Source organism: Ostrinia furnacalis, unplaced genomic scaffold (assembly GCF_004193835.3).
Source record: "Ostrinia furnacalis isolate ACB-3 unplaced genomic scaffold, ASM419383v2 OfSCF7441, whole genome shotgun sequence".
In the NCBI taxonomy this organism is placed as follows: Eukaryota; Metazoa; Arthropoda; class Insecta; order Lepidoptera; family Crambidae; genus Ostrinia; species Ostrinia furnacalis.
Window position 1 is genome coordinate 168,661 of NW_021137680.1, and position 27,978 is coordinate 196,638.

The following is a 27,978-nucleotide window of genomic DNA, read 5'->3' on the forward strand; positions in this document are numbered from 1 at the left end:
TTTTATTTATATTTTAATCTTTATTGATAAGACTTGCAGTGTACGTGTTAAAATGGAAAATTCTTTACTGGAGGTCATGTATGATAGTGCTTAATATTGAATATGTGTTTGAGTATCTGTCGCCGGTATTCACAAACATTACTATGAGGTCGCACAGTGCGCGTGGACGCACAGGGTGCACGAACCAATCACAGAGCTCTACTCAACGCTGTGCGTTCGATTTGCTGCTTCACTTAAGCAAGCATCGTTTGTAAATACGGGCGTTTATCCTGCATGTATAGAGTCGCCATAGTAAAAGTTTAACTCATAACTGAGGTGTTTTCATTATGTCTATATTATGGGTTTTGCATGGTTCTTACTCCCAATGTGATTAGGATATTGAAAGCGTAGATCAGCAGGAAAACAAGTTGGCAGACGAGTAGCAACTCAATATAATAATATCTTTCTTCTAGGCCCTATCTAACAGTACAACAAAATTCTTAGAATCCATTCAACAAATCCTGGTGCCTTCAAGGGACCATTTTGGTTTGATTGAGTTATGTCAAATGCCTTTATGATACATCTTTATGTCTGACATCGAGCTTACTTCAAATACATAGAAGAAATAAAGTCCAAAGGTGAGTAAAGACTAGAGCATTTCTATGTAATGTAGCGTTCTTTCAAATGATAAAATACATGTGAAATGTACGAAGTTTGGTTCGTTAAAGGGTGACACTGATACTAGAGTATTTCATAGAGCGGTAATAAATATTATTGAATTAGTTATACATATCTTAAGTTAAGGTTGCGGGAAGAGCCTGGATGCGGGCAGCGCAGGACCGTTCATTATGGAAAACCTTGGGGGAGGCCTTTGTCCAGCAGTGGACGTCATTTGGCTGAGACGAAACGAGTTATACATATAGCAATAAACTATTGAGTATTGAGTATTAAGCCGGTCGTTGTTCTGTTACAAGTAAATCTATACGCACCTTATGAACGATAATACCTTCGTAGAATTATTCATATAATTTTCATCTATCACACCTAATTTATCATTCCTTGTCAAATATCAGATAACATTAGGAAATTCAGAACTATACTCATTGCTCGAGGCATATCTGGGAAAGTCCTCAAACGTAACTACAAGTTTAACATTGTGACTCTTAATCGGTTGTAATAAGGTTGGTTTTGTTCTCGAACGTACGAAGCAAATCAAGTTTAACACTGTGGCATCTTATTCAGTGGTTTTGAAGTTGGTTTTGCAACAGAAATGTATAGTCGGATGTGCCGGAACGTTCTTATTATGTTTGCTCGCGATTTCACATGCGCAAGAACTGTTGAATATGTAGGATCGTATGCTAGTTAGGAAAGATTCAACTTCGACGATTGCAGAGTCAATAATGAACGTCGTAGCGTATTGGTTGGCAAAACCACAGGATAATTTACGTAGAAGTGACAACGTTAGTTCTAATGTAAATCAGAAAGATAAACATAATTGACACTATCCCAAAAGGAGTCCTCCAGTGAATTGGTCCACTTTTAGCTTGGTCCATGGGCCAAGTCACTGGTTCGAATTTTTAAATAATTTTTCTTCCGGTGGTTTTGTTAATAAATTAAACACCATACCTATCAACAAACATCTACTCTAGAATCTTGAAGGTGCACCCAGTCACTGGAAGAAAAACTATTTAAAAGCCCTAGTGCCAAGCTCATAAATACATACTACCGAACATAGAACCTCCTCCTTTTTTTGAAGTCGGTTAAAAGGTGAGCTTAATAAGTATCATATTAATAGCATTATCTCCCACTCAATTTTTGGGTCACAAGAAATTAAAGCAAGCGGTGTTTATATGTAAGGTATTTTACCTACTTTCGTTCTAATATTGCCTAAGATGAAATCAGTTCCATGATTAAACCTATTAAAGTAACAAACACATAAATTAGGATTTTAGCTCTCAAGGCCATAAAATAAAATTGCGTTAAGAATGTAATATACCAACAAAACCCATTTTATGCTAAAACTAGCCTCAACCTTCCCAGCCGTTATAGTCAGCAATATTTCAAGTTACCTACCTAATTTGGATCCGCTAGAGGCAAGTACTTCGCATCCATTTTTACGACCTGTATTTTTTGTTTATGACCTGCGTTCTGGTAGGTTTACAATACAGATGTATGCAGCAGGTGTAGTATCAAATGTCGCGGAAGTCTAAGGCTACGGCCGGATACTCGCGACTCCCCACTCGGGCGATGACGGAACGCCGTTTCTTAGTGGATATACCCCCTTATTTTCAGGACGAAGCAGCACCCTTTTCAGGGCGCCGGGAGTCCCACACACCACCCTGTCCCCCGGCAGTGGTGACGGTGCGTAAAGCATTTCCTCCGCGACAAAAAAAGGTGTAGTATCAAAACATATTATAGCTGCAGTATAATATAGACTAAAATTCGTTGTAATAGCTTAAAACAATCGTAGTCAACTACGTAGTGTTTCGTCATCATCATCATTTCAGCTACAGTACGTCCACTACTGAACATAGGCCTCCCCCAATTATTTCCACATCGCCCGGTTGGTAGCGGCCTGCATCCAGGGCCATCCTACTACCTTTATGATGTAGTTGGTCAACCTTATGGGTTTTTAATATTGCAAAAGTCGAGATATTATAAACTTCATAATCATCAGAAAACTCATTTATGAAAATTTCCTACTTCTACTACAAAAATCCAAAAAATATATACAAACTATAACATAAAGTTCTACTGAGTCTAAATCCATTATGTAAGGCCCTATCTTTGTTTTCTGACCTCAATTCGGAAAGTTGACCTGCCCCCATACAAGGATAAAACGTTTTCTAAGAAAAATCGGGAACTAACCTCACCTAGACAACTTTGGTTCCCTTTGAAAGATTTTTATATTGTGTACGACTGTATACGAATATTATTATAAATAAATAATCCTTAAATAAATATCTTTGGACATCTAGTCCCAAACAAAGATAAGCTTGTACTACGAGTATGGGTACCGACTAGGTCGGTAGGTACACGACGATCTGGTGAAGGTCGCGGGAAGAGCTTGGATGCGGGCAGCGCAGGACCGTTCATTGTGGAAAACCTTGGAGGAGGCCTTTGTCCAGCAGTGGACGTCATTTGGCTGAAACGAACAAACGAACGAGTATGGGTAACAGACAACGGTTAGAAACTTACATAAAGTACTTTAAAACACCTACACCAATAAAAACAAATATGTTTGTCCACACAAATCTTTGTACTGTTCGGGAATCGAACCCGTGAATTCTGACACAGTAGACTGGCACGCAAACCACTACACCAAAAGTCTGCTAATATTTCTGGTTACTTAAATTTCTGGAAAAACCGATGACTTAACTTTAAAAGCTGCTTTATAATTATCCGAAGTTCCGAGCAAAAAGTAAGTGTTCCAATTTCCTAAGACCGTAGTTCACAGGTTCGCTTCCAAGAAACTTGAATTCGAACAAACTCGAAAACATTGTAAAACGATAGTCACTGCGCAAATTTAATTAATTTATACCTACTTGTGTACTGAACTGGGTCAAATTCTTGTATTGGAAAGCTACCTGGTTAAGAAGATAGGGCTGTGAAAAGGAAATTGGAGAACTTTTTATTGAGGTAGTACCTACATATAAAAAGAACAAAGGAAGTAAGTATAGATGGTGATTTGGTGGTCAGTACCTGCTTAGAGCAAAAACTAAATACCTGAATATGTTATGAAACCGTCTTCTGATTAGAATACTTATAGAATTTATTGTAATAAATGTCTCTTAAGTTACCGAAATGTACTGTCGCTATAATTAATTTTAATAATATAATGACCACGGCTGGTGTAACCCGGTCGAAATATCAGGCAAATACAGGTTAAATTTCAATATTACCTATCCGCGTATTGCGACAAAATCTGTTTAAATTAATTCAAGTACTGTCTATATCTCAAGCTAGGAGCAATTTATTTTAAAGGTATGTAAAGTAAGTAACCGTCCATTCTGGACTAAATGGTCTGATGTTCTTCTTCAAAAGTGTATCTTGCTAACATAATAACCAACCCTGGTAAGGCGAATTCTGCAATCGCACGTTAAATTTTAACTGTCACCATTAATTGAATTATGTTCGTGGAAAATTCCGGTATTTTAATTTACTGCACTCGTAATTGGCTGAATGTAAAAATAATGGTTTCGTTTAGGCAAGAAATATGGAAGTCATAAAAAACTTGTACTTACTCGTATATGCAAAGTATATTGCCTTAAATGATATGTATGAAAGCTTTTCTCGTAAATTGTTTCAGGTTTATTCATGTTTTTTTCGACGTAAACAAACCAATTAAAATCTAGATTGAGTTAAATATGTGATTTGAATCATTAAAATTATGTTAATAAATAATGATTAGGGTTAACATTATCATTATTATGTGCTATATTTTTTTCAAAAAAGATCCGTAATCCCAGGTTTTCTACTCAAAGTGATTAAAGAATATTCATAAGATTATGTCCTCAGTCAGGTTTAGACATTATGTTAACTTACATAAATTACTTACATTATTTGAAGTTTCAGATGTCTAACTCTGCTACAAGACTCATTTGTTATGTATTTTACTTCTGACACACACTAGATGAATATACGAATAATAATAGGTAGCTGGTAGTCAGTAGTTGCTCAGTCAGCAGTTAGAACTTTGAGTGCTTAACTAGGTACTTAACATTAATGCCCTCTATGACAATTGACTTTGATTTAATTTTCTCAGCAATACTTAATGTGCGCGCACACGGCGCGCTGTCATCCAGCGGGAGCGGGGCGCGGGAGGCGGAGCATCGACCGCCGCACGCGCCGCGCCGCCCGTCGCTTCGGCCTATTCGCCGCCGCTCCGGCACCCGATCGCACGCGTCCACCTAATTCTTTATAATCACAATTTCATTGTTTAACAAGTACATAAATGTCATGTTTTAAAAGAGTACTTCGTATCATTTACTTCTCCCAAACATTTTGGCGCCCCCGGGTGGGCGCGTGTCATCTTTCTTTCGCAAAACCGGTCGAGTCACGTCCACGCCACGCGGTCTCGGAACATCACGTCACGCCTGAAGAAGTTTCATCTCGCCACGCCGCGCCGCAGCGAAATTCATCGGGCAAGCATCATCTATCGCATCTGCATCGAGATTTTACGAGAATCTGGCGCTCAAGACGAAGACACCGGTTGCCACGCCGCCAACATCGAGGTCAAAGGTCACTGCGCAGCATGCTTCAGCTTTCCAAGGGGAGTGCCGTGAGCTTACCTTATCATTTCCTTCTTTTTCCTTCTTGATTTGATAACGTAAAGGCAATAGCTCTTCATTTCAGTGTTTTTTCTTTGAAAAATTCTTCGTACCTGTTGAACCATCGTAAATTTATTCATACATCGTCTTTTGCGTCGTAAAGACATTAAAATATTTTGCATCATCGTACATTTTGCACCATCGTTAATATTGCATCCCTCTATTTTGTACCATCGTAACCGCTATCTGACTTCTTTGCTGGTTAACACTGCCACGTGTTTTCATTGCAGCGCCTTCTTACAGATAGCTACATCATTGTGTTAATAATTTGCATCTTTTTTACAGCATTACAGCATCATCTACGACATATTCCCCAACTTCTTAAATATTTTACCTAAAATATTGCGCTAATTACCTTCTTAATTTCAAGGCGTATTTATTCAAAGCCCTCAATTCTTGCCTACTTCTTTCTGCCACTCAAACTAAGTCATTCACAGTACATATTTTTGCCTTCGATTAAGTATTTGCATTACATTTTCCTATCAAATTAATTATAATTTCAGTCTGCACGATCAATCTTCTTCATATCTATTGCACCGCTTGCTTACGTTCACACTGCAAACATTTTTCTTCATACAATTCCAGTGAAAGTGGCCTTGGGATTGTGCCCAGGCCCGAACGCATACGCGCCACGCGCCACGCGGCCGCTGCGTGCACCGAACGCGCCCAGGCCTGCGGGACGCCGCGGTCTCGCGTGCCGTTCCTGCAAACCGGACCCGCTGCCGCGCGTCGCTTGCAGCTGGCCGCATCATTAGGAAAAATAAGGAGCGTAAGCCGTTCGCAATTTATTATTTGCAATTTAACTTCCTCAACATTTGACCGACTTCTTACATCTTTCATTTTGTTAATTCATTGACTATTATTTTGTGCAAAGTTCAAGTAATTTAATTTAAAATGTCGAATCCAGATTCTAAATCGACACTTTCTCCGCGGCCCGCTTCTCCGCGACCTATTTCATCTTTAGACGAACTATCAGAACTTAAGGTTAAACGCAGTTCCATTAAGGTCAAATCACCAAATTTCACAATAGTTTGAAAACATTAGATAAACTTCAATTAACTTCAATTCAAGTCAATGAGTTAACGCTGAAGTTGGATAAATTTATGGGAATTTTAGACAAGTTTGAGATCATGCAATCTCGTATAGAAGTTCTGAATGGTGCCGATCTCGTGAATGAACTTGCTGAGAGGGACAGTATAGAAGAAAGTCTTCATCTTGTCATTGCCACAGCTCAAGATTTAATTGAAGCCTCGAAGCCTAAGGAAAGTTTTCATGATGCTGCTCAAGGTTCTCAAACTTGTACTCACAATCACAATTGTAAGAATTCAATGAGTTTTAAATTGCCTATGATTCAAATTCATAAATTTGATGGAGCCTATTTTAAGTGGTTTGAGTTTCGTGACACTTATGAATCTCTTATTCATAAAAATGAGAGTATTCAGCCCATTCATAAATTTCATTATCTTTGCTCCTATCTTGAAGGTGAGGCCGCGCGCGTAATTTCAAACTTAGAGGTGTCAGATCAAAACTATGCTCAAGCTTGGGAACTCTTGTGCGAGCGATATAACAATGAACGCCAATTAATTACTAACCATCTTAACAGTTTATTTAATATTGAACCTTTACAGCGAGAGTCTGATAAATCATTGAGATATCTCAGTGATCATGTCACCAAAAATTTACGTGCGTTAAAAACGCTCGGTCAACCCACCGATCAGTGGGACACGATCATCATTCATCTAGTAACAACAAAGTTAGATCAAATTTCGAGTATAAAATGGGAAGAATATCGAAACAATCTCAAGGCATTGCCTACATTAAATGATTTCAAGGCCTTTCTAAAGAGTCGTGCAGATGTTTTAGAAACATTATTTAGAGCCAAGAGAGATAGAAATTCGAAACCTCAGGTTAAGTGTGAAAGTAATACCAAATCTTTCGTAATTTCAGCTAACAAGGATGGTCAGCGGCCGTGCGTCGTGTGCCAGGGTAAACATCGCATATTCGACTGCAAGGTTTTCAACAGTCTGTCAACCGATGAGAAATGGGCCCAAACTGCAAAACACAAGCTCTGCTACAACTGTTTGCGTCCTGATCACGATGCGGCGCACTGCCGACTGGGAGGTTGTCGCGTATGTAAGAGACGACACAATACAATTTTACACAAACACACCACAACAAACCCCACGCATTCAGGGACTAATCATGTGAAAGGCACACCATTAGTAAATACCTCTATACAATCTTCGTCAAATAAAGAGTCCTCAGTTACTGAGAATTGTGAGCAACTAGCCTCCACTTCTTCTAGCGTCATGTCAGCTCTTTTATCTTCAGAGATATTATTATCGACTGCCTTAATTGAAATTTTTAATCCGCAAAGCAACAAGGTAGAAACAGTTCGCGCACTTTTGGATAGTGGAAGTCAGTCTTCTTTTATAACAAATAGATTAAAATCACGTCTTCAACTGACTTCTCAATCATCTAGTACCACTAATGTACTTGGCATTGGGGATACATCCGTTAATATCGTTCCAGAACGCTGCTCTGCGGTCATACGATCTAGGCAGGGTACATTCGTTCGCAATCTTGACTTCTTAGTACTTCCTCATATAACTGAAAAACTTCCTAAAAAACGCATCTTAATTGATCATCTTAATGTACCATCATATATTGAATTAGCAGATCCTTCCTTTTACAAGCCATCGTCTATAGATGTCCTTTTGGGGGCTGATGTCTTTTGGGAACTCATAGGTTCAGAACAGCGCCCTCTAGGGGATAACTTACCCTTCTTACATAATTCACAGTTGGGCTGGTTGATAGCAGGCCCCATCTGTAACCAGAGATCAAAACCCACTGAAATTACTTCTTGTAATTTTGTTATTAATGAAAATGAATTAGAATCGCAACTAACTAAGTTCTGGGAGTATGAAGACTTTCCAACTCACATTAAAGCAAAACCTTTTTTATCAGATAGTGAAAGGCATTTCACTGATAACACATTCCGATTAAATAATGGTAGGTTCTGTGTTAGGTTGCCACTTATAGACACTCCGGATTGCCTTGGCGATTCATACTTCCCAGCAAAGAAGCGATTTCTTAGTCTAGAAAAACGTCTTAATCAGAATCATAATTTGAAACAAATGTATTCTGCCTTCATACAAGAATATCTCGAATTAGGTCATCTTTCTGAGGCTATAGTCGAGAAGCCTCACGTCTCCTACTTTTTACCACACCATGCCGTGTTTAAAGATAGCAGCGAGTCGACAAAATTGCGTGTTGTCTTTGATGCATCGGCTCGCACATCTTCCGGCTTTTCAATAAACGACCTACAAATGGTAGGCCCAAACATTCAGGACTCTTTGTTCAACATCTTACTGCGCTTTCGTCATTATCAATTTGTCTTGTCAGGTGATATAGAAAAACAATATAGGCAAGTTGTAATGAATGAATTAGATCGTGATCTACAGTTAATTCTCTGGCGGGAAAACGAGTCCCTGCCTATTAAAACTCTCAGATTAAACACAGTAACATATGGATTCTCCAGTGCCAGCTTCCTTGCAGCCAGATGTTTGTGGCAACTTGGCGAGGAGACGGCCGACAACAACATCAAAACCATAATTCAAAATGATTTTTACTGTGACGACTTACTCACTGGGACTGATACAGAGAGTGATTTACTAATTATAAAAAACTCCGTATCAAAATCCCTAATGGCAGGTGGCTTCAATCTTAGAAAGTACAGATCCAATTCACAAGCAATAATTGAAACTGAAACGCAGAACATAGACAATAGTAACTTAACTTTGAGTCAATCACTTCATACATTGGGTTTAGTATGGAATCCAAGTCAAGACACACTTCATTTTGATATAGATGATAATAGCGCCTCGGACATTGTAACTAAACGCTCAATTCTATCCGCAACTTTTAAAATTTTCGATCCGTTAGGTCTTTTAACTCTGTGTACAGTAAAGCCCAAAATCTTGTTGCAAAAGCTTTGGGCACATAAATTAGATTGGGACGAGCCCGTTCCCATTGACATTCAACGTGCTTGGGCACACTTCATAGATAATTTAAAATGTTTGAAACATCTCATAGTGCCTAGGAATATTTTTCATGATAAAACTTCATACATTGAACTTCACAGTTTCAGTGATGCTTCTCAAGCAGCTTACGGCGCCTGTATCTACATCAAGTCCATCTCTTTATTTGGTAAACAAACCATAAATCTCCTTTGTGCCAAGTCACGTGTCGCCCCCACGAAGTCCACCACCATACCCCGCTTGGAGCTGTCAGCAGCGATGCTGGGAACGCGCCTCGCTGCAACGGTAAACTCAGCCTTTCGAAAGCCCATAGCTCGCTGTATTTATTGGAGTGATTCAAGTGTAGCCCTAGCGTGGATAAACACTTGTCCATCCAAACTAAAAACTTACGTCGCAAATCGAGTTGCAATTATTCAAGAGCTTACTGACAGCTCTTCATGGCGTTATGTCCCCACAGCTCAGAACCCAGCTGATCTCGCATCACGAGGCACAGACCCGCAACACGTTCAATCGGAAAAATTATGGTGGCACGGGCCCACATTTTTGTTGCAGCCAGAGGAGAGCTGGCCCACTCTTAACAAAGACATAAAAATAAAGAACTTGCCTGAACTCAAGCAGATCTCATCACTTCACACATTAGACTCCGTCACTTCATCTGATTCAATTATAGATTTTGAAAAATACTCAAACTTCAATAAACTGAAACGTATTGTTGCGTATGTAAATCGTTTCATTAACGTTAGATGTAAAAGGCAAAACATAACAGGACCATTGAGTGTAAATGAGCTAGAAAATTCATTAACCATTTTAGTAAAACTTTCACAGCAGCAGTCATTTGCTAAAGAGTTAGATATATTGCATCATGATAAGAAATTAAGTCCTAAATCACATATGACTTCACTTGCACCATTTATTGACTCTCAGGGAATCCTGAGAGTAGGGGGCAGGCTAGGTAAATCTACATACGATTTCTCTAAACGACATCCTATACTTTTGTGCGCAAAACATCCACTTACAAAATTAATCTTCACACATGAACACTTACGTCTCTTACATGCGGGACCACAGCTTATGTTGGCATCGGTTCGCGAGCAGTTTTGGCCCATTGGTGGTAGGGACCTGGCGCGACGCACGGCTCGCAGATGTGTCACTTGCACTCGTCACTATGGTAAGACGATGACTAACATTATGGGCAACTTACCCTCCCCACGGGTAACCACTGATTTCCCATTTTCTTCTGTATCTGTTGATTTTGCTGGGCCTTTCCTCATAACTGATCGGCGGGGACGTGGGTGTAAAATTACAAAATGCTATTTGTGTCTTTTTATTTGTCTCAGATTTAAATGTGTACACTTAGAAGCTGTTAGTGAACTATCTAAAGAATCTTTTATATTGTCTCTACGCCGCTTCATTTCACGTAGGGGTAAGCCTAGAGAGATTTATTGTGACAATGGCAGGAACTTTGTCGCAGCTGCCAAGGAAATTAATGACTTTTTTAAGCACCATGCAGTCTCTTTACAAGAATTTGCATCTGATCATGATATTCAATTTAAATTTTCACCGGCTTACGCTCCTAATTTTAACGGCTATGTAGAGAGTGGCATTAAATCCGCAAAATTTCATATAAAGCGCATATTAGGGAACACACATATGACATTTGAAGAGTTATCGTCATTATTTTGTCAAATCGAGGCCATCCTCAATAGTCGTCCCATTTCCCCTCTCTCCTCATCTCCCAATGACTACGCAGCGCTCACACCAGGGCACTTTCTCCTTGGCAGGCCACTGATGTCGCTTCCGGCTCCGGACCTGCGAGACGTCAGCACGACAAGGCTGGACCGATTCCGACGAATTGAGCAAGTCAGACAGCACTTTTGGCAGCGTTGGCAAACTGAGTACATCACCGAACTACAGCAACGTTCAAAGTGGAGAGTACGTTGCAAGGACCTACAGCAGGGAGACCTCGTAATACTGAAGGAGGACAACCTTCCCCCACTATTGTGGCGCCTGGGACGAGTCACAACGCTACATCCAGGCTCAGATGGAGTGCCTCGCGTTGCTGACATCGCCACCTCAAGAGGAGTCGTCAGGCGCGCACTCAACCGCATCTGTCTGCTTCATGATGCCTCTCCTGAAAATCTTGAAAGCTAGCTTTCAAGGGGGGGCAGTATGTGCGCGCACACGGCGCGCTGTCATCCAGCGGGAGCGGGGCGCGGGAGGCGGAGCATCGACCGCCGCACGCGCCGCGCCGCCCGTCGCTTCGGTCTATTCGCCGCNTTGTTTAACAAGTACATAAATGTCATGTTTTAAAAGAGTACTTCGTATCATTTACTTCTCCCAAACACTTAATAATATCTTCGTCTGATAGAACCTAAAAGGCAAAGAGCCCTTAAAGGCGGCTAGAGTGTGTCCTTTTAAGTAAATAATTAATTAGTTTTCACATTAATTAAAACAAAATTTTCGCAGAAACTTGATGATTAAAATTAACTCAGATATTGATATCTTTTCATCTTTAAAATCGTAAATAAATTACATATTTTCTCTAGAACCATCTTAGAGATGGATGGATCTACCTATACTAATATTATAAATGCGAAAGTAACTCTGTCTGTCTTGGTTTCACGCCTAAACCACTGAACCGATTTTGATGAAATTTGGCATAGAGATAGTTTGAGTCCCGGGAAAGGACATAGGATAGTTTTTATCCCGGTTTTTGAAACAGGGACGCACGCGATTGAGTTTTTCTGTTACAGACAAATTTCCACGCGGGCGAAGCCGCGGGCGGAAAGCTAGTAATCCATATATATCTCTAATACATCTGCAAAGGAATAAACCTTATTAAAAACGATGATTACACGTGCGTAAATCATTTTTAATCAACCACTAGTAATATCACGGTTAGGGCATTGGTTGAGCCTTACGAGAATAATATTTACCATTCTGAATATTAAACCACAAATATGATATATTATTACGAAATTATCTCGACCACCTGCCGAAATATTACGGTTTTCCCCGAACCAACCTAAGCCCAAATGCTTTAACCGACTAATGCATGAAACCAGGAGTTTACAGAAGTTTTAAGTAATGCTGAAACAGCTTAACTTTCATGTCAAGTGCCAAGTTTAAATTTGCTGAATGAACTCTGCGATGTAAGAAGAAAGAAAATCTTAACAAAATTCTTTCACATAACGTAGCCTGAAATCAAGCAGAGCTCGTGACGGCTACTGTTCAACGAGCTTCACAGGTACCATGTATTTATTGTACCTAATAGGTGCCACTTTGCAAATCCCTAAGACATCATCAGGTCATTACAACATATTATAGTTTTTACTGCAGGACCACAATTCTCTCATTTACCAGAGGCAAATTGAATTTGGTCTACTCTCCCCACCTTGGTCAAGTGCATTAGAGAGGTCTGACCTTCCTATATGACTTCTCATGCTGGCGAGAAAGATTGTAGAGGCCTAAGGCCCAGAACACACGGTGAAACGCAATTGCAACGAAACTGCAACTTCTAGTTACTTTAACCACACATGACAATGAGAGACCACACATGACGCGACCATTTCAAACCGGTTTCAAACTGGTCGCGTCATGTGTGGTATCTCAACGGAATCTATGGCAGACACTTAGATGCAACTCAAAAGTAACTAGAAGTTGCAGTTTCGTCGCAATTGCGTTTCACCGTGTGTTCTGGGCCTAACGTTCACATATTTTTAGGGATTCCCCTCTCTGGCCAGATTAGTTTAAAGAGGCCTGATATTTTTGTCTACAGTCCCCACGTTAGCCAGATGTTCGCATATTCATATAAATGTTGGGTTTTGTCTTTCGTCANATAGAGAATTGAGTAATTTTAATTGATTTTTTTTGTTGCTTTGTTCGTTATGTTTACTTAAATTGTCTTTCAATTACCAAAGTTAAATTTCCCATCCTCCTCTGTCAGTCCATTCTTGTATCTTTTACTTTAAATTGACTCATTGGTAATAAATGGCCTGTCGAAGTACGATTGGAGTTCCACAAATGTCCACCTGAACCGCACAAAGCGTACAAAAGGTATAAAGGGCCCTTATTTGGCACTTGCTGGGAAGAAATATTCGGCTGCTGCGAAATAAGGTTTTGGAATTGGAATTTAGGACTCATATTATGGGTTCACCTCAGAAAGTTTTTCTCAGTTTAATTTTTGTTTAGAGGTGTATATTTTGTAATGACTGTGTGCCAAATATAAATAGAAAAAAAAAAGAAAAAAAGTACTGCTAAGAAGTACCCACAGACAAAATGTGAGTACTTACGTATGTAACTCATCTAAAAATATCGCCTTAAGACCTATGTTTGTCTATTTTGAGTTAAAGAGAACTTCTGCCTTATTAATTAAAAAAAGAAATAACTACCAATTCATGTAAGAAATAAATCCCAATCCCAAATACCAAGTGGTATCATTGGGTGGCCCATCTCATCTTACTAAGGAAAGTGCCAAAAATATTGTTTTTAAACAAAATTAAGGTCTCTCCACAAATTCCACTTGAAGGCTGTACAATCAATGTTAAATGAAAAACTACATTATTTTTTTTTGCAAAATCGAACTTTACCTTACCGCTTTATGTGCTATAGTATGAAATGTCTGTACTAAGAACTAGACGACACACGAAATACTTCAATGTTCCCAACATACTTGAGTTCCCCCAAAACTTTTCACTTTGGCTCCGAAATCCTCGTTAAAACCCAGCTGAGTGCGGAATCTGGATAAAGGACATCTGCCGATGAGCTCCGTTGTAGATTAGTTGGTATGAATCTTGAGTAAGAGCTGCAGTTTATTAAGACCCCTAGAAATGCCACAAAATATTAAAACCAGTGCCTTATTTGATGGCAATGGCATGATGACTACATTGTGGATTATCATGATTTATAAAAAAAGTGAAATAAAATAATTATCTTTATTTTTCTGTTATCACACCTACGTACTTCGTTTGTGCCTAAAATGTAAAAAGTGTTTATACTTTCAAGATTTTCTCAAAGCTGGAAATCAACCGGCATTCATTTATAAACTCAACAATTAAATGAAACCGTTTATAGAGACAATTGAAAATTAAAATTGGGTTTTGGCAAACCTTTCCCAACTTTGGCGACATGCCACATGCACGTTTTTTATCATTAAGTACTTACTTAGTGCATGTGGCAGTACTTACATACACCCGTAAAATTACTATGCTAAATTTAGGCCCAAAAAAAGAGAAGATAAAACTGTAGTTCGTTTCATCCACGAATACGCGCCCCACTAATTTTTAGTCGAGGGAAGCGCGAGGTTCGGAGAGATTGATCCAACCAATTCGAGCGTCATTATTGTAGTGTGCGTTTGCACTCATGGATGATTTAGCGTGTACCGATAACACTCAAACATTAGCGGGAGAATGGTGGGGCGCGTTTTCGTGGATGATACAATCTATTGGTACTTTAGGCTATTGCTCCTTCCAGTAACTCGAATATCAATGGTTAAACCTGCTCGGTCTAAATATGAAGATGGCACCAAAAGTGCCGAGTGCGCCAAAACCAGTGCGCACCATTTAAATTCTAGATGACTTCCAGTCCATTCCCATTTAAAATTCAGAAATCCAGAGCTGCTTTTTGAGGTGTAAGTTGGTTTTAGATTAATTAGTTCGTTCCTCTATTCAGTAATTAATATTGAAGCCCATTTGGCTTAGGTTTATTACGAAAATATGGGTTTGAATTTCAAATGGCGCAAATAATTATGTACTAGCCGAATCTTACATAACGCAAATTGTTCGCTTGTTATGTACGGTAACGCGAATTTGATTCTAAAGTAACCCTTAGTGACAAAACTCATGTAACTAAAGGATTATGTACCTGAAATCGGTCCAGTAATTTTAGAGTTTATTTGTTACAAACATACAAAAATAAAATATTTCTTCTCTATTGAGATGGAAAATGGTAGGTGTAAACAAAATTCTATAGTAAATAAAAATACCGATAGAATCGCCTTATAAAAGCCATACAAAAAAAGGATAATATTCGATATCTGGGATTCTGACCTTTACATTTAAATCTGTCTACTTTATTCCATTCAGAAGGATTTAAAAACATCAAACACAGGCGTGGGTATAAAGAAAACGTATTGACAGTGAGCGTAACCCATCAAAGAGGCAAAAATCAAGGAGCGATTCTTATCACTGGAAGATAACTTTAGATAGGCTCCCGAGGCGAAAGGTAAATACCCATGATGTTATATCAACGGAAGGGTTCCGTACAACCCGACCAAGCTAACTGCGAACCTCGCTAGAATGCGCTTCTTTTTTTATGCATAACAAGGCAGGTATTTGACCACAATGCAACCTGATGTTAAGTGGGATGCAGTCTAGGATGGTACATAATATCTGCCCTGTAAGTGCCTATTCACTCTCGCCTTGAAAAGGCCCGGATTATAGTCTTCGGGAAAGACAGCAGCAGGCAACGAATTCCAGTCCCTAGCTGTTCGCATTATAAAAAAGTAATCGAAACGCTTAAAGCGAGCTGGTGGAATGTCAACAATATAAGGATGGCACGCGTCTGGTTTCCCGATGATGGAAGGGGGCTAGGCTGGTGGAATTAATTGATTGATGAATGATTCTCCCTTCTACTTCCCGCACACCTCCCCGCGGTCGCCCCGTCGATACCAGAAAGTCGATGTGACGTCACGGCTGGCAGGTGTGCAGTTAACTCGACCCGGTATATGAATTTGAAGCGACGGTAGCCGATCAGTGAAGGCGAATCCGAAATTGGCCGACTCGTGATCCCGCCGTCGCACTGTGATTCGTGTAGAACAAGCTAGCTGGACAAAAGTCATTGTTGAATTTCTGATTATCGTTTATAAAAAACGATAAACAACATCCCAGACATTAAGGATTCCACAATTTTGTACTTTGTTAATTAGCTAGTCGTGAGTAATTAACATGGTAAGTGAGGATATGAGGATAGTGTAATTTTTAATTCCTAATTTTGCTTGACTTTCGACAACACCTGACATTATTTTTTACTATGGTGACCAAATATTTGTGTGATGGATTTTGAAGATAAGGATAAGTACTTTTTATTTTCTGTACAATAAGGTGTGTAATAATGCAAATAGTTTTAAAAAGTATGGCGAAATGTTGACCTTTATATTTTTCTCAAAATTTTATGTTTGGAAGACTAGAAGTTATATGCCCCCACTTGACCCCAGTCTGGAATTTATATATATTGTAGCTGTAACCCTCTAGTATTCAAATATACCAGTTTCAGTTTGCACACTTTTGCACAACAATTTTATTTTTTCAGATTAATAAAAAATCAAGTTTTTTGATTAATGACTAAAACATTGGAAAAGTGACCACTTGATGGCACATCAAGAGTGACATCATCATCATCATTTCAGCCACAGGACGTCCACTGCTGAACAGTAAGCCTTTTTCAATGACTTCCACATCGCACGGTTGGTAATGGCCTGTATCCAGCGCCTTTCTCGTATCTTTATCAGGTCGTCGGTCCACCTTGTTGACGAGTCAGTGTGGATAAGAGTGACAGTTGCAAGCAAAAGGCATTAAGACGCCTAATTAAAGAACTAGAGGGAGGTAAAGTCATTTGTAAGGTCAATTGTGTAATGAAAAGTATAATATTTATTTTTGAAAGGTAATTTTTCTTTAAAAAAATTACTTTTAATAATAAAAAGCACTAAAGAAATTAAGTAGGCTCTGTTTTTTAATTAAAAATAACATAACTTAAAAATAATAAAGGCTAGCTAATTAATTATGTAACAAGGTTAATATTTTAACTAAGAACAAAAACAGTGGGCTTAAGCTAGCCGGCTTTTGAGCGTAAAACAAAGATAAAACGCGAATAAGAAATTGCGAAAATAGAATAAAATATAAAATTACAAGGAATTACTTGAAATGGCAAAGGTGAATCAGGGGAATTGAGTTCCAGGTAACAAACAATGAAAGAAAGACTAGGCCAGTTTTTGTTAGAAATTATTTTAAGTGGAGTGTTAATGTACCTAATTACGGATGAAGACATTCGTCATTCTTTGATCGTTTTCAGACAAGAAAAATCTTTCATCATCATCATCATCTCAGCCATTGGACGTCCACTGCTGAACATAGGCCTCCCCCAATGCTTTCCATGTTACCCGGTTGGTATAGGAAAAATCTTTAAATAGGTCTAAAGAAGTGAATTGTTTGGACTTTATACAACTGACTTATTAAAACATTTGTAATGGCTTGTAGAGGCCACCAGTTTATATGCCCTACGGAGGGTGGAAACGTACAACAGTGATTTTAAAATTAATAACGTATGATAGTCGAATGTAGAATAAGTTTAACTAATATCCACTCCAACTTCTTTATTTTTGAAGCTACATCGACTTTTAAAGTGGTTAAACGGTTTCAGCATGGGATGTTGATTCGAGAAGTCACTGTTTTGAATCTGCTGAAAAAGGTTAGATTGCCATTAAACAAGAGAAAAATAATAAATCTTTTTTTTAAGCTTGTGTGCTCTTTTTTTATTGCAAAACTGTAGGAAGTAGGTATTGTCACTAAGGTTTATTACAGTTTTGGTATGTAAAACATACGTTTATGTTCCACAAATCACCACCAAAGAACCCTAAAGGAACAATTTCACTCCGCATGCAAATCGTACGTTTTCAGAAAGAGTTTCCTCTGAATTTGCATGTTCGATATTTGTCAAAGTGAGTGCTATACGTGATCCAAATTTGGCATGAAGAATGTGTTTGAACACGTATGTTGAAGGCTTTAACAGACAATGATAGCTTCGGTTTATTTCTACTTGTTTTACAGTTCGTTAAAAGTGAAACTTATACACCTAATTAGGTAGGTTAACTTTTTTATTGATAAGCTTTGTGACCAATTGTTGAACGGACTTTAGATGATAGTATATTTTTTCTGAAACGGACTCTTGCTATAAAACATCTAGAAAATGTAATGCAATAAAATTAAATATAATAATTATAAAAAATATTAAAAAAAAAATAATGTCATAATAAAAACATTATTTAATTCAATTTCTCCTCTTTNTAAATAAATAAATAAATAAATAAATATTCGTCCCTTTACCTTTTACGACATCCGTATCCACACCAAATTAAACTTCTAATTTAGCTATTAATTGCTGTTTCCCAACACGTACGTAGTCACGAATTCCGCGTACGTGAGGAGTGGCGTCCCAGGAGTCGTTAGCGTGTCCATTTTCACGGCTCTGCGCTATATGTTTCTAGTATTTATTGATACACAGTGACTAGTGGACATTGTGAACTAGTTAATTGGGAAACCTAAAATTCGTGATGTCACATTCAGTGTTTGTAAAAGAAAATTTTATTTCATTTCTTTTTCCTGTGTATGTCCACATAGTTCTAAAAGGCTAGATGACAAAATTTCAATTATTTGTCCGTCGGACAGATAATTAGAAAATATTAGACTCATATTTTTTATTTTCTTTCATAATTAAATAATAACAGTGCTACATCCAACATGTGTCCAAATTTTTTTTATTATCTGTCTGACGGACTAAATAGAATTTCGATTTCATTACCCAGTCATCATCCCTATTTGAACAATTGTTCAAGAACAACGAAATTAATTAGCAAAAATACAATAAAATTATATAGGGCAGGCTTATCTCCTATTAGGTGGACAGACGATCTGGTGAAGATCTCGGGAAGTAGGCTCAATGCGGGCAGAGCAGGATCGGTCATTGTGAAAAAAACTCTTGAAGGCTTTTGTCCAGTATTTTAGACGTCATTTGGCTAAAACGAACTAACGAACCAATTTGTTTTTTTACAACAGTTTCTATGTAACAGGGCGAATGACAAGATTCATGTTATAAGCTGATAAACATTACTTCTGCCCTACCTATTAATTTCGTTAGAACATCGTCAAAAGGCCTATGACCGTTCTATGTACATACTTGTACAGTCTACCGCTCATTGGACTACACTATTGCTCCAAACTAGTCCTTACCTCCAACTACATAAAGTCCCACAGTATTTACCTTTATGTACCACATCCGTACATCACAAAAACATGCCCACATACAATTGGTATTGTCCAAACGGTGTACGGTCACGAATTTCTCGGAAAATGAGGCGCTCCCTCCCTAGAGCATTCATACTGACGCTTGACTTGTTAGTTAGATAGGCAATAGGTACCTACCTACTATTCACATTTGTACAGATAGCATATTATGAAGCTAAAACTGTGGCGTCCTATTTAGTTGTGATAGTGCTAATTCGTACTAAAACATACATTATTAACTTTACTTACCTATTTTTCATTGCACTGGCAATCAATCGAACTCTATAAGTCGACAAGTACCTACGAATTAAATAAGAAAACTAAATACGTTTCACCATCAACTTCATCAGGTCATTTGATCTGCACTGTTAGAAGTGTGCCCCTTCCTAATAAACCATAGGAAAATAAAGGATTATGGCCTACATTCCCACGCTGGCGAGACAGCAGCTCTTACGCTGGTATTGCGGAGGCCTAATGTTGGCATATTTCGTCCCTAAGTCGCTTTTTACGAAGTCACAACAACAATTTCAAAATAAAATTATCACAGTTGGTAGATTTTTTGCATTCATGAACTGAATGAATTTTCAAAAACTACGCATGAAACGTGAAGCCGTGAGTACATAATGTAACTCATTAATAAACGTCGCGTTAAGACCCGTGTCTATTTTAACTACGCATGAAGTCCTATTGGCAAATAGCAAGTATGAATTGAACCTACTAAATGACTAACGAACTAACTGAAGATAAATGAAATAATACAATTTTTACTTAAAAGATAAAATTCACAACACATAAGACATTTTGTTGCATAGTTTATTACAACTAATTAGGTAATGGAAAATTTCGTTTCTAACAATCATAATGTAATGTAGTTTTTGGTTTCAAAATCACTTTTATTTACAAGTAGATAAGTATTTAGCTTGTGAACAATGCTTACATGTTTGTGGAACCTCTGGTTTATAAGTTAGGTGCTACCTGAATAACTTTTTAATACAGGCTAGTGTATTTCAATATAACAAAATACGGGAATACGTGACATTAATCGCGATATGCAAGAATAAACAATTTTCTAACCATTCTGAAGTAAGACACATTTGAGTTACAACACTATTTCATTAATCTACAAAACAATACTTTATCTTACGAACCTTTTCATTTTGACACAACACTATTGTACATTAAATTATCTAGAATACTAAAAAGTTCTAGAACCTTTAACAAACCTTTTCATATTCATCAAAGTTTCCAAGCAGGTCACCCTTAGCAAATCACAACGACCTACATTAAGCACCTGCTTGCAAGAAATTGTCAAACCACTGTCCCGAATGCGTCTTAGAGCAGGATTTATGTTGGACCGACGGCACGGAACCCAAGGAGGCAGATGCATCGCTGTAACGACCCTAGAGACGGGATGCCTCTGTTCAGACTAGGGTTTCTGCTCGAGCTTTCTCGAACTCGAGAAAACTCGAGAAATTTGGCTTCAATCGAGACGAGAAAAAAATTACCGGAGCTCGAGAATTCTCGAGTTTCGATTTTGAAGCTTTAATATTCTTGAAAGCCTATTTTCTTAGACAAAAGTAAGTTTTTAATTATTTAATAGGATAACGTTGCGTTTAGACTGGCCTAGTCTTTCCTTTTTTTAACTAATTTGATTTGAAAGTAATGATCTTTACCGAAACTAATAATGTTCACCTACGAGTAAGCTATATTTTATTATGTTTGTATAACTGACTGATTTAAAGACAGAATTTTTTTTGTTAACTATCTGTTAGTTTAAGTACTCGTAAATACGTTTATTCAAGTCGTTATCTTTAAGTTTAAAAAATTATTAAAAAGTTTTTTTTGTTTGTAAATGTAGGTTTATTATCGTAATTTTTCAATTAATTTGTACTTGTGTTCTTTGGAAAACAAGTGATTCAATTGGAGCTCCAGATATTTATGGTTATTAATCCTTAAAGTACACGCGACTTTATGACTTTTGTTCCTTTAGTTAATTACTAAGTTATAATTATCCTACTAATATTATAAATGCGAAAGTTTGTGTGGATGTCTGGATGTTTGTTACTCTTTCACGCAAAAACTACTGAACGGATTTTGTTGAAACTTTACAGTATTATTGATTATAACCCAGACACATTATAACATTAATAAAAACCCGTGTTTTTATTAAATTTCAACCGATTTCAACAGTTTTAATTAAAAGACTCGAGACCCGAGAAAACTCGAGACTTTGACCTCGAGAATTCCCGAAACTCGAGAAAAAAAATAAGTCGAGAAATCAGAAACCCTAGTTCAGACACGTTCATACTTACTTGCCGTGGTAAAATGAATGTTATATTTACTGCGTATAAGACCGTTAACTTCTTTGATTAACGTTTAGCGAGACACGGATTATTATTGTTATCATTTAGGTGGACAGTACAAGTTAAGAATGAATTCCCAATACGACACTACTTATTTAAATACATTTCACTGGGAGTAGTGTCAATGTAAAACGAGTAAAAACTATGACGTCTATAGACGTTCTGTCGTATCATTCTTTACTACCCGAACACCCGTGGACGTTACTGTCCATCAATGTGTTATTATAGCTAAACATTTCTGAAACTATTTTGAGATTCATGTAAACTGTAATACGAAATGACACTTCTTAAGAATCTCATTTTAAACCCATTTCATACAAAACTACAATAATTATTTCACTGCGGAATCCGAACCAGAACTTGTTAATTGTCCACAAAGGTTTCCATTACCTTTCAGCTTCTCTGATTAGTTTTTATTCTACAAATGTAATTAAAGTATGCATCCATTAGCACTGTTAATTGAATTGTTGCTAATGGATGTGATTCGGTATGCCATCGGTTAATTTGATGTTGGGTGTGTATGTTACACCTTTTTTGGTATTCATTTAAGTAATTGCGTAGGCATTACAGTATTAACGATTGTGGGTGTACCTATGGCCCATTTGTGAGTTTGAATTACAAATGTCGGACAGTAATTATACAATATTATTTTACTACAGCTATAAAATTAAAGTATGACAATAAAACGCAATTACACCTTCGCGTATTTTTATTATATTATGGTAGAATGGCATAACTATTTTTAAAAAATCCGTAGCCAAAGTTTTTTTGCAAAACTAAAAAAATAAGGCTGAGTTGCACCACCTAACTTTAACCGTAACTATAACGATAACCAGTGCTTTTAGTGTGAAGTTTGACATACTTTTGACGTTAGTTAAAGTAAGATTGTGCAACCCAGCCTAAATAATTATTCTCCATTATGCTACAAAGACAGAATGTAGGCCTTGAAATAAGTCCTCCTTCCACTTACACAAATTAAAAGAAGAAAGCAAGAGACTTTAATAGACGAAATTCACCCGCCTTTCAATGGGTCTGCCTAAAACATTTTAAGTCGAACGAACAAGGTTTTAAGTTGCACAACAAATTGTTTTGGATTATAATCAAGAGATGTGCAGAAAGTTCACTTTAAACCTCCAAAGATATATGTGTATACTATGATACTCTTATAAGACGAGTTCGGAACAAAATAATCCATATTGCTAATCTATAAAAAAAACATTATGATAGTAAAATGGGTAAAATAAGTGGCGGTCTGCCGATTCCAAAAATAGCTGATATTGTGGTCACCGTCGACCATTATGGTGGACGGTGGATCGTGAAAATAAATACTTTATTAATCAGCTAGAAGGTTTACCATAAAATATGAATAGTGCTAAAATTGCGGAGGCAGGAGCCTGTTGGAACAATAATACCTATCATTATTATTTCTGTACCTACTATTAAAAATATTCTACCTATAGCAATAAAGATTTTCTACTCTATTCTATTCTAAATAGTATCATAGTGAGTCCTCATAAATGTTGAATATGTCAACGTGAAATTGTTAACGCCGTCAGTTTATAATATTACGCGTGAGATTGTAATCTAACCTCGTCAGATCATATTCTGACGGGATTCACAATTTTACGGCGAATACGTCATATAAAATGAAATGCAAAATGAAATAGTTTATTCAGTACATAGGCCCATTACAGGGCACTTATACACGTTTACCATTTGTTACGTTGTGTATAAAGATAATAATTATGTGTAGTGAATAATTAACTTTTTTTTTAAAAAAAAACCGACTTCAAATGCGTGAACACAAAAAAAACTAAAAATTAAAAATATTGCGTATAAAAAATTTCATCCCCAATTTTCCACCCTTGGGGGTGAAATATTTTCTTCAAATTCGCATGAAACCACCCTTTTGATAATACCTATTCAACAAAAAAATAATCGTTCAAATTGATTTATAATCGGCGGAGATATTGCGTATAAAAAAGTTCATCCCCAATTTTCCACCCTTGGGGGTTGTTTTTTCTGTTATTAAATTCAAATGGGACCACCCTTGAGGTATTATTACCTATACGCCAAAAAAAGATTTGTTCAAATCGGTTCATAATTGGCGGAGTTATCGCGTAACAAACATAGAAAAAAAAAACATACGGGTCGAATTGAGAACCTCCTCCTTTTTTGAAGTCGGTTGAAAAGAGTTACTGCACCATTTCTCTTGTAATCAAGGGTATTGTACAATTTGTTGTGGCCCAAAGGGACTTGGAATAAAAAGGGCGTCAGTAATGTTGTCAGGAATAAAAAGCAGCTAATGATGATTACGTCTGCTTGAACAATGCTTGTTTTTTGACGAGCTACTCCGTGTTTTGTCTGGGTTAACGTGTGTTTTATTTTACAAGATAATTTCATGTTTTGTGACCACATGTTTTTCGCTTTTTGTATCCTAGTATTTAGTCTCATTTTGGCTGCAATTTTAAGGCGGAAACAACCAAGTAAAGAAACAATTACCTACTTGGCTCTTATTATTTTGACGTTGATGGTTTCTTTTTACCCGACTGCGCCAGAAGGTATGTAATTTTTACCCTATAGTTTTTAAACCAAATTAAATGCTTCTGTGATTAAAAATTATGATAAGAACATTGTTACACCTCATGATGATAAAATAAAATTACAATGCACATTTAATTTTATTTGAAACAAAAGTTTTCTTATGATTGATGTCCTACAAAGAAGGATTAAAATGTGACCTATTTTATATCTCGTTTTTCCGTGTTCATCAAGCGTAAGTATTTTGCGTCAAAAAGCATTTTTGTCGTGTCAGTTATACTTTAACATAACGTAAAATACATACAGTAAGCTCATTCAGTGTTTGCTAAAGTATTTGGTTGCAAAATGACACCTTTTACAGTTTTATTATCCTAAAGTACCAAAGTTTTTAGCTTGATGATTACGTAAACCTACCTGGTATGACATTCAAGCAAATCAGCAATTTGAATTTTGTAAAGGCTTGCAAGGACGAAATAAGTAATTGAAGTATTGACGACAGCATATCAATCAACGTTCCTGCACACTGTGGCACCATATTATATGGTTCTAATAAAGAGTAATTTTCCGAAAAAATGCATAGTCTGATGTGCAGTTGACTGTACTATTATCGCGTTAAAACTATTTACTTATCAAATAACCGGTCGCCGATCGATTCTATTCAAGTAAGTCTACTGTATCAACTTTCATTACGCTTGCGTGTTCCATTCACACCCAAGCCTCGCCCTGCAAATCTAGATATTAAATTTTAAGGGTACGCAGTAACCACCTGTATAATTAATTTAGGTTAAGGCCCGCCAAGGTTGGGGATAATGTGAGGAAATGTTAATACAATTTTAAGTAGACATGATACTTTAAATGGGGCAATAGGTCTGTGTAGGATATTTTGATGTTAATCACATAATTGGTTATAGACAGGCCACGATGGAAGTATTTTGAGAAGTGTAAAATAATAACATATGTATATTTTTATTTGTAAAATCCGTTAAGATTTAGTTTCAAAAGGTCGTGTGGGCGGTTTGAACAGATTAGTTTAAACTAGATGAACTAATTTAATAATTATAAAAAAATGGTACATTTAGTAATTGGTACTAAATAGTGTCATATAAACAAAAATAGATTTCGACGATCCCTTAATAATGACTAGATAACGGATAACCAACCGAGTCAAAGATATCCCATGAACTGGCTCGTCACACTATAATTTGTCTTCAGTGGGATTCAAACCCGTAACCGCAATTGGCACAATTAAACGCTTCACTAAACGCTACAGACGACTGTCGAACAAAGAAGATAAATGAAATAGTAATCAACTTAAACCCAATGCCTTTATTGAGGCCAATTCTAAATGAACTTAAATCAATTACAAAATTCCAATTTAACCGTTGTTACGTCCTGGTAACTTCCCGAAACAATATAAAAAGCAATACCCTGGGTAAGCCAACCAATTATTTTGGGGTCTATAAAGTAATGGAACCGGTTAGGGGAGACCGAGGTGAGTTGTAACATAGGAGAGTTGTGACACTGCCAATTTTTGGAAACCTTTTAAATCAGCGAACCCACAACAGCGCGCATTCGTGAGCTCGAGACTTGTACTAAAATACGCACACTGTTACGAGCTCGCTATTATAATTCAAAGGTGACTGACTGACATAGTGATTAAGCCCAAACCACTGGACGGATGGGCTGAAATCTGGCATGCAGGTAGATGTTATGACGTAGGCATCCGCTAAGAAAGGATTTTACGAAACTCAACCCCTAAGGGGGTAAAACGGGATCCACGCGTACGAAGTCGCGGGCGGCCGCTAGTAGTTGATAAGTTTCAAAATATCGATATGTCACAACTCTCCTGTGTTACAACTAACCTTGTCTTCCTTTGGAAGACAAGGAATAATCCCTTTGGAATTAATTTAATGCCACCTGGAGATAAAGTACTCATAATACTGTGGATAGAAAATTTTACTTAAAGAAATCATTCCTTTATTTTTTAAAAGAATGATAACTGCATTCGTAGTTTTCTGATATTTTTTTTCGAAAATTCACCACCCTTCCATACATTATTTTATGTTAAAAAAATAATTCTAGATTTCATGATTTTCTTTTCATTTGATTTATCAAGTTTGTTAGAGAGATTTCATCCTTATACTTAGCCCTAACGATCGATGCAATTAAAATACAGGGTGTCATTTTTAACAGATTTTAGTTGCTTCGATTTCCGGGTGTCGCAGTTTTGTTTGAGTACAATTTTCTATCTACAATATTAAGAGTACTTTCAATCCAGGTAGCATTACAAAATTCCACCCCGTATACAACTGATTCGTGACCCGCTAACTGGGACAGTTATTCGGTTGAATAAAACCGCGAAGTCATGACAGACTACTCAGTGGTTAGGGTGTGACGTCATCATTTGTGATTGTAATGGTAGCTGTATAAATATCAAATACGTAACAATTGACTCGACGTGATCAGCTTGCATAACGTGTGACACAAATTATTCTCTACTAGCTTTCCGCCCGCGGCTTCGCCTGCGTTGAATTTTGTCTGTCACAGTATTTTTTTTCTCGCGCGTCCCTGTTTCAAAAACCGGCATAAAAACTTTCCTATGTCCTTTCCCGGGACTCAAACTATCTCTATGACAAATTTCATCAAAATAGGTTCAGTTGTTTAGACGTGAAAGCAAAACAGACAGACAGAGTTATTTTCGCATTTATAATATTAGTATAGAAAGAAAACTAAGTATAGCTTAGATTAACTATGTCAAGAATCGTGAAAAAAAAGATTTTAATTAAAAATTAGGATATTTCGTCATTTTTAGGAGAAATATGAAGTCCAACAAGGCATACTTCTGATTTTCTGCATAATAAATATCAAAACAGTATTACTAGGATTCTCAGTATCAATTGTAGGCTGCTCTACCATTTGATTTGATTAATTTCTTAGTAAGTTTAGCATTATATGGGTGCGGGTTCATGGGTGTGTAGGGTCATGTTAATTTAGCTAGAAAGTCAAATAAAACTGAATTTTATGTTTAAAATTAATCCATGTAACCAGTTGAATATTTAGGCTGAGTTGTACCACCTAGGTTTGACCGTAACTATAACGATAACCGGTGTTTTTGTATGGAGTTTGACAGATTCTTGACGTTTGTCAAAGCTAAAGTAAGACGGTGTAACTCAGCCTTAGTGCCACCTAGAAATTTTAATATGAATAATATTCATTAAATCTTAAAAGGACATGGAATTATTCATTAAGACAATGCATTAAAAGCTGAAAAAGATATCACAGCGAAAGCAAATGAGTACGAGCTTATAGCAAGCATACTCTCAGCGCTACGCCGTAGCGTCATACTACGACAGTTTATTATCATTACCGCTACGGCGCTACACCGTAGTATGAGAACTTCACTCGTAGTCGTACACTCAATTTTTTATGCCTGCATTATTAAATTCAAACTGTGCTTTTAAACCACGTCTTTAATGAATAAAAGATAAAGATTTCATTGCAAAATTTAACGAAATTGTTTTTGAGTTATTTTAATGAAAAGACAAGCGAAAAGAAATTTTATTTCAAATATTCCAGAATAAATGAAAAAGCTTCTGTAATTTATTTGATACTCTGCAACATTTTTGGTTGAAGAAATGATATTGATATTTTTATGAATCGTAGAATTGTA

The 27,978-nt window shown here is 37.1% G+C and overlaps 2 protein-coding genes across 2 annotated transcripts in view; one reads left to right on the top strand and one right to left on the bottom strand.

Moving 5' to 3' along the window:
- The window catches only part of LOC114364482 (hemicentin-1), an 82,595-nt gene that overhangs the window by 32,867 nt on the left and 21,750 nt on the right, over window positions 1-27,978 (bottom strand). The gene's annotated exons all lie outside the window — the stretch shown is intronic.
- LOC114364483 (uncharacterized) lies at window positions 4,923-11,619 on the top strand. Its single transcript, XM_028320653.1, has 2 exons — window positions 4,923-5,260; window positions 11,131-11,619. The coding sequence occupies exon 2, from the start codon at window positions 11,138-11,140 to the stop codon at window positions 11,498-11,500; it is 363 nt and encodes a 120-aa protein (XP_028176454.1). The 5' UTR covers window positions 4,923-5,260; window positions 11,131-11,137; the 3' UTR covers window positions 11,501-11,619.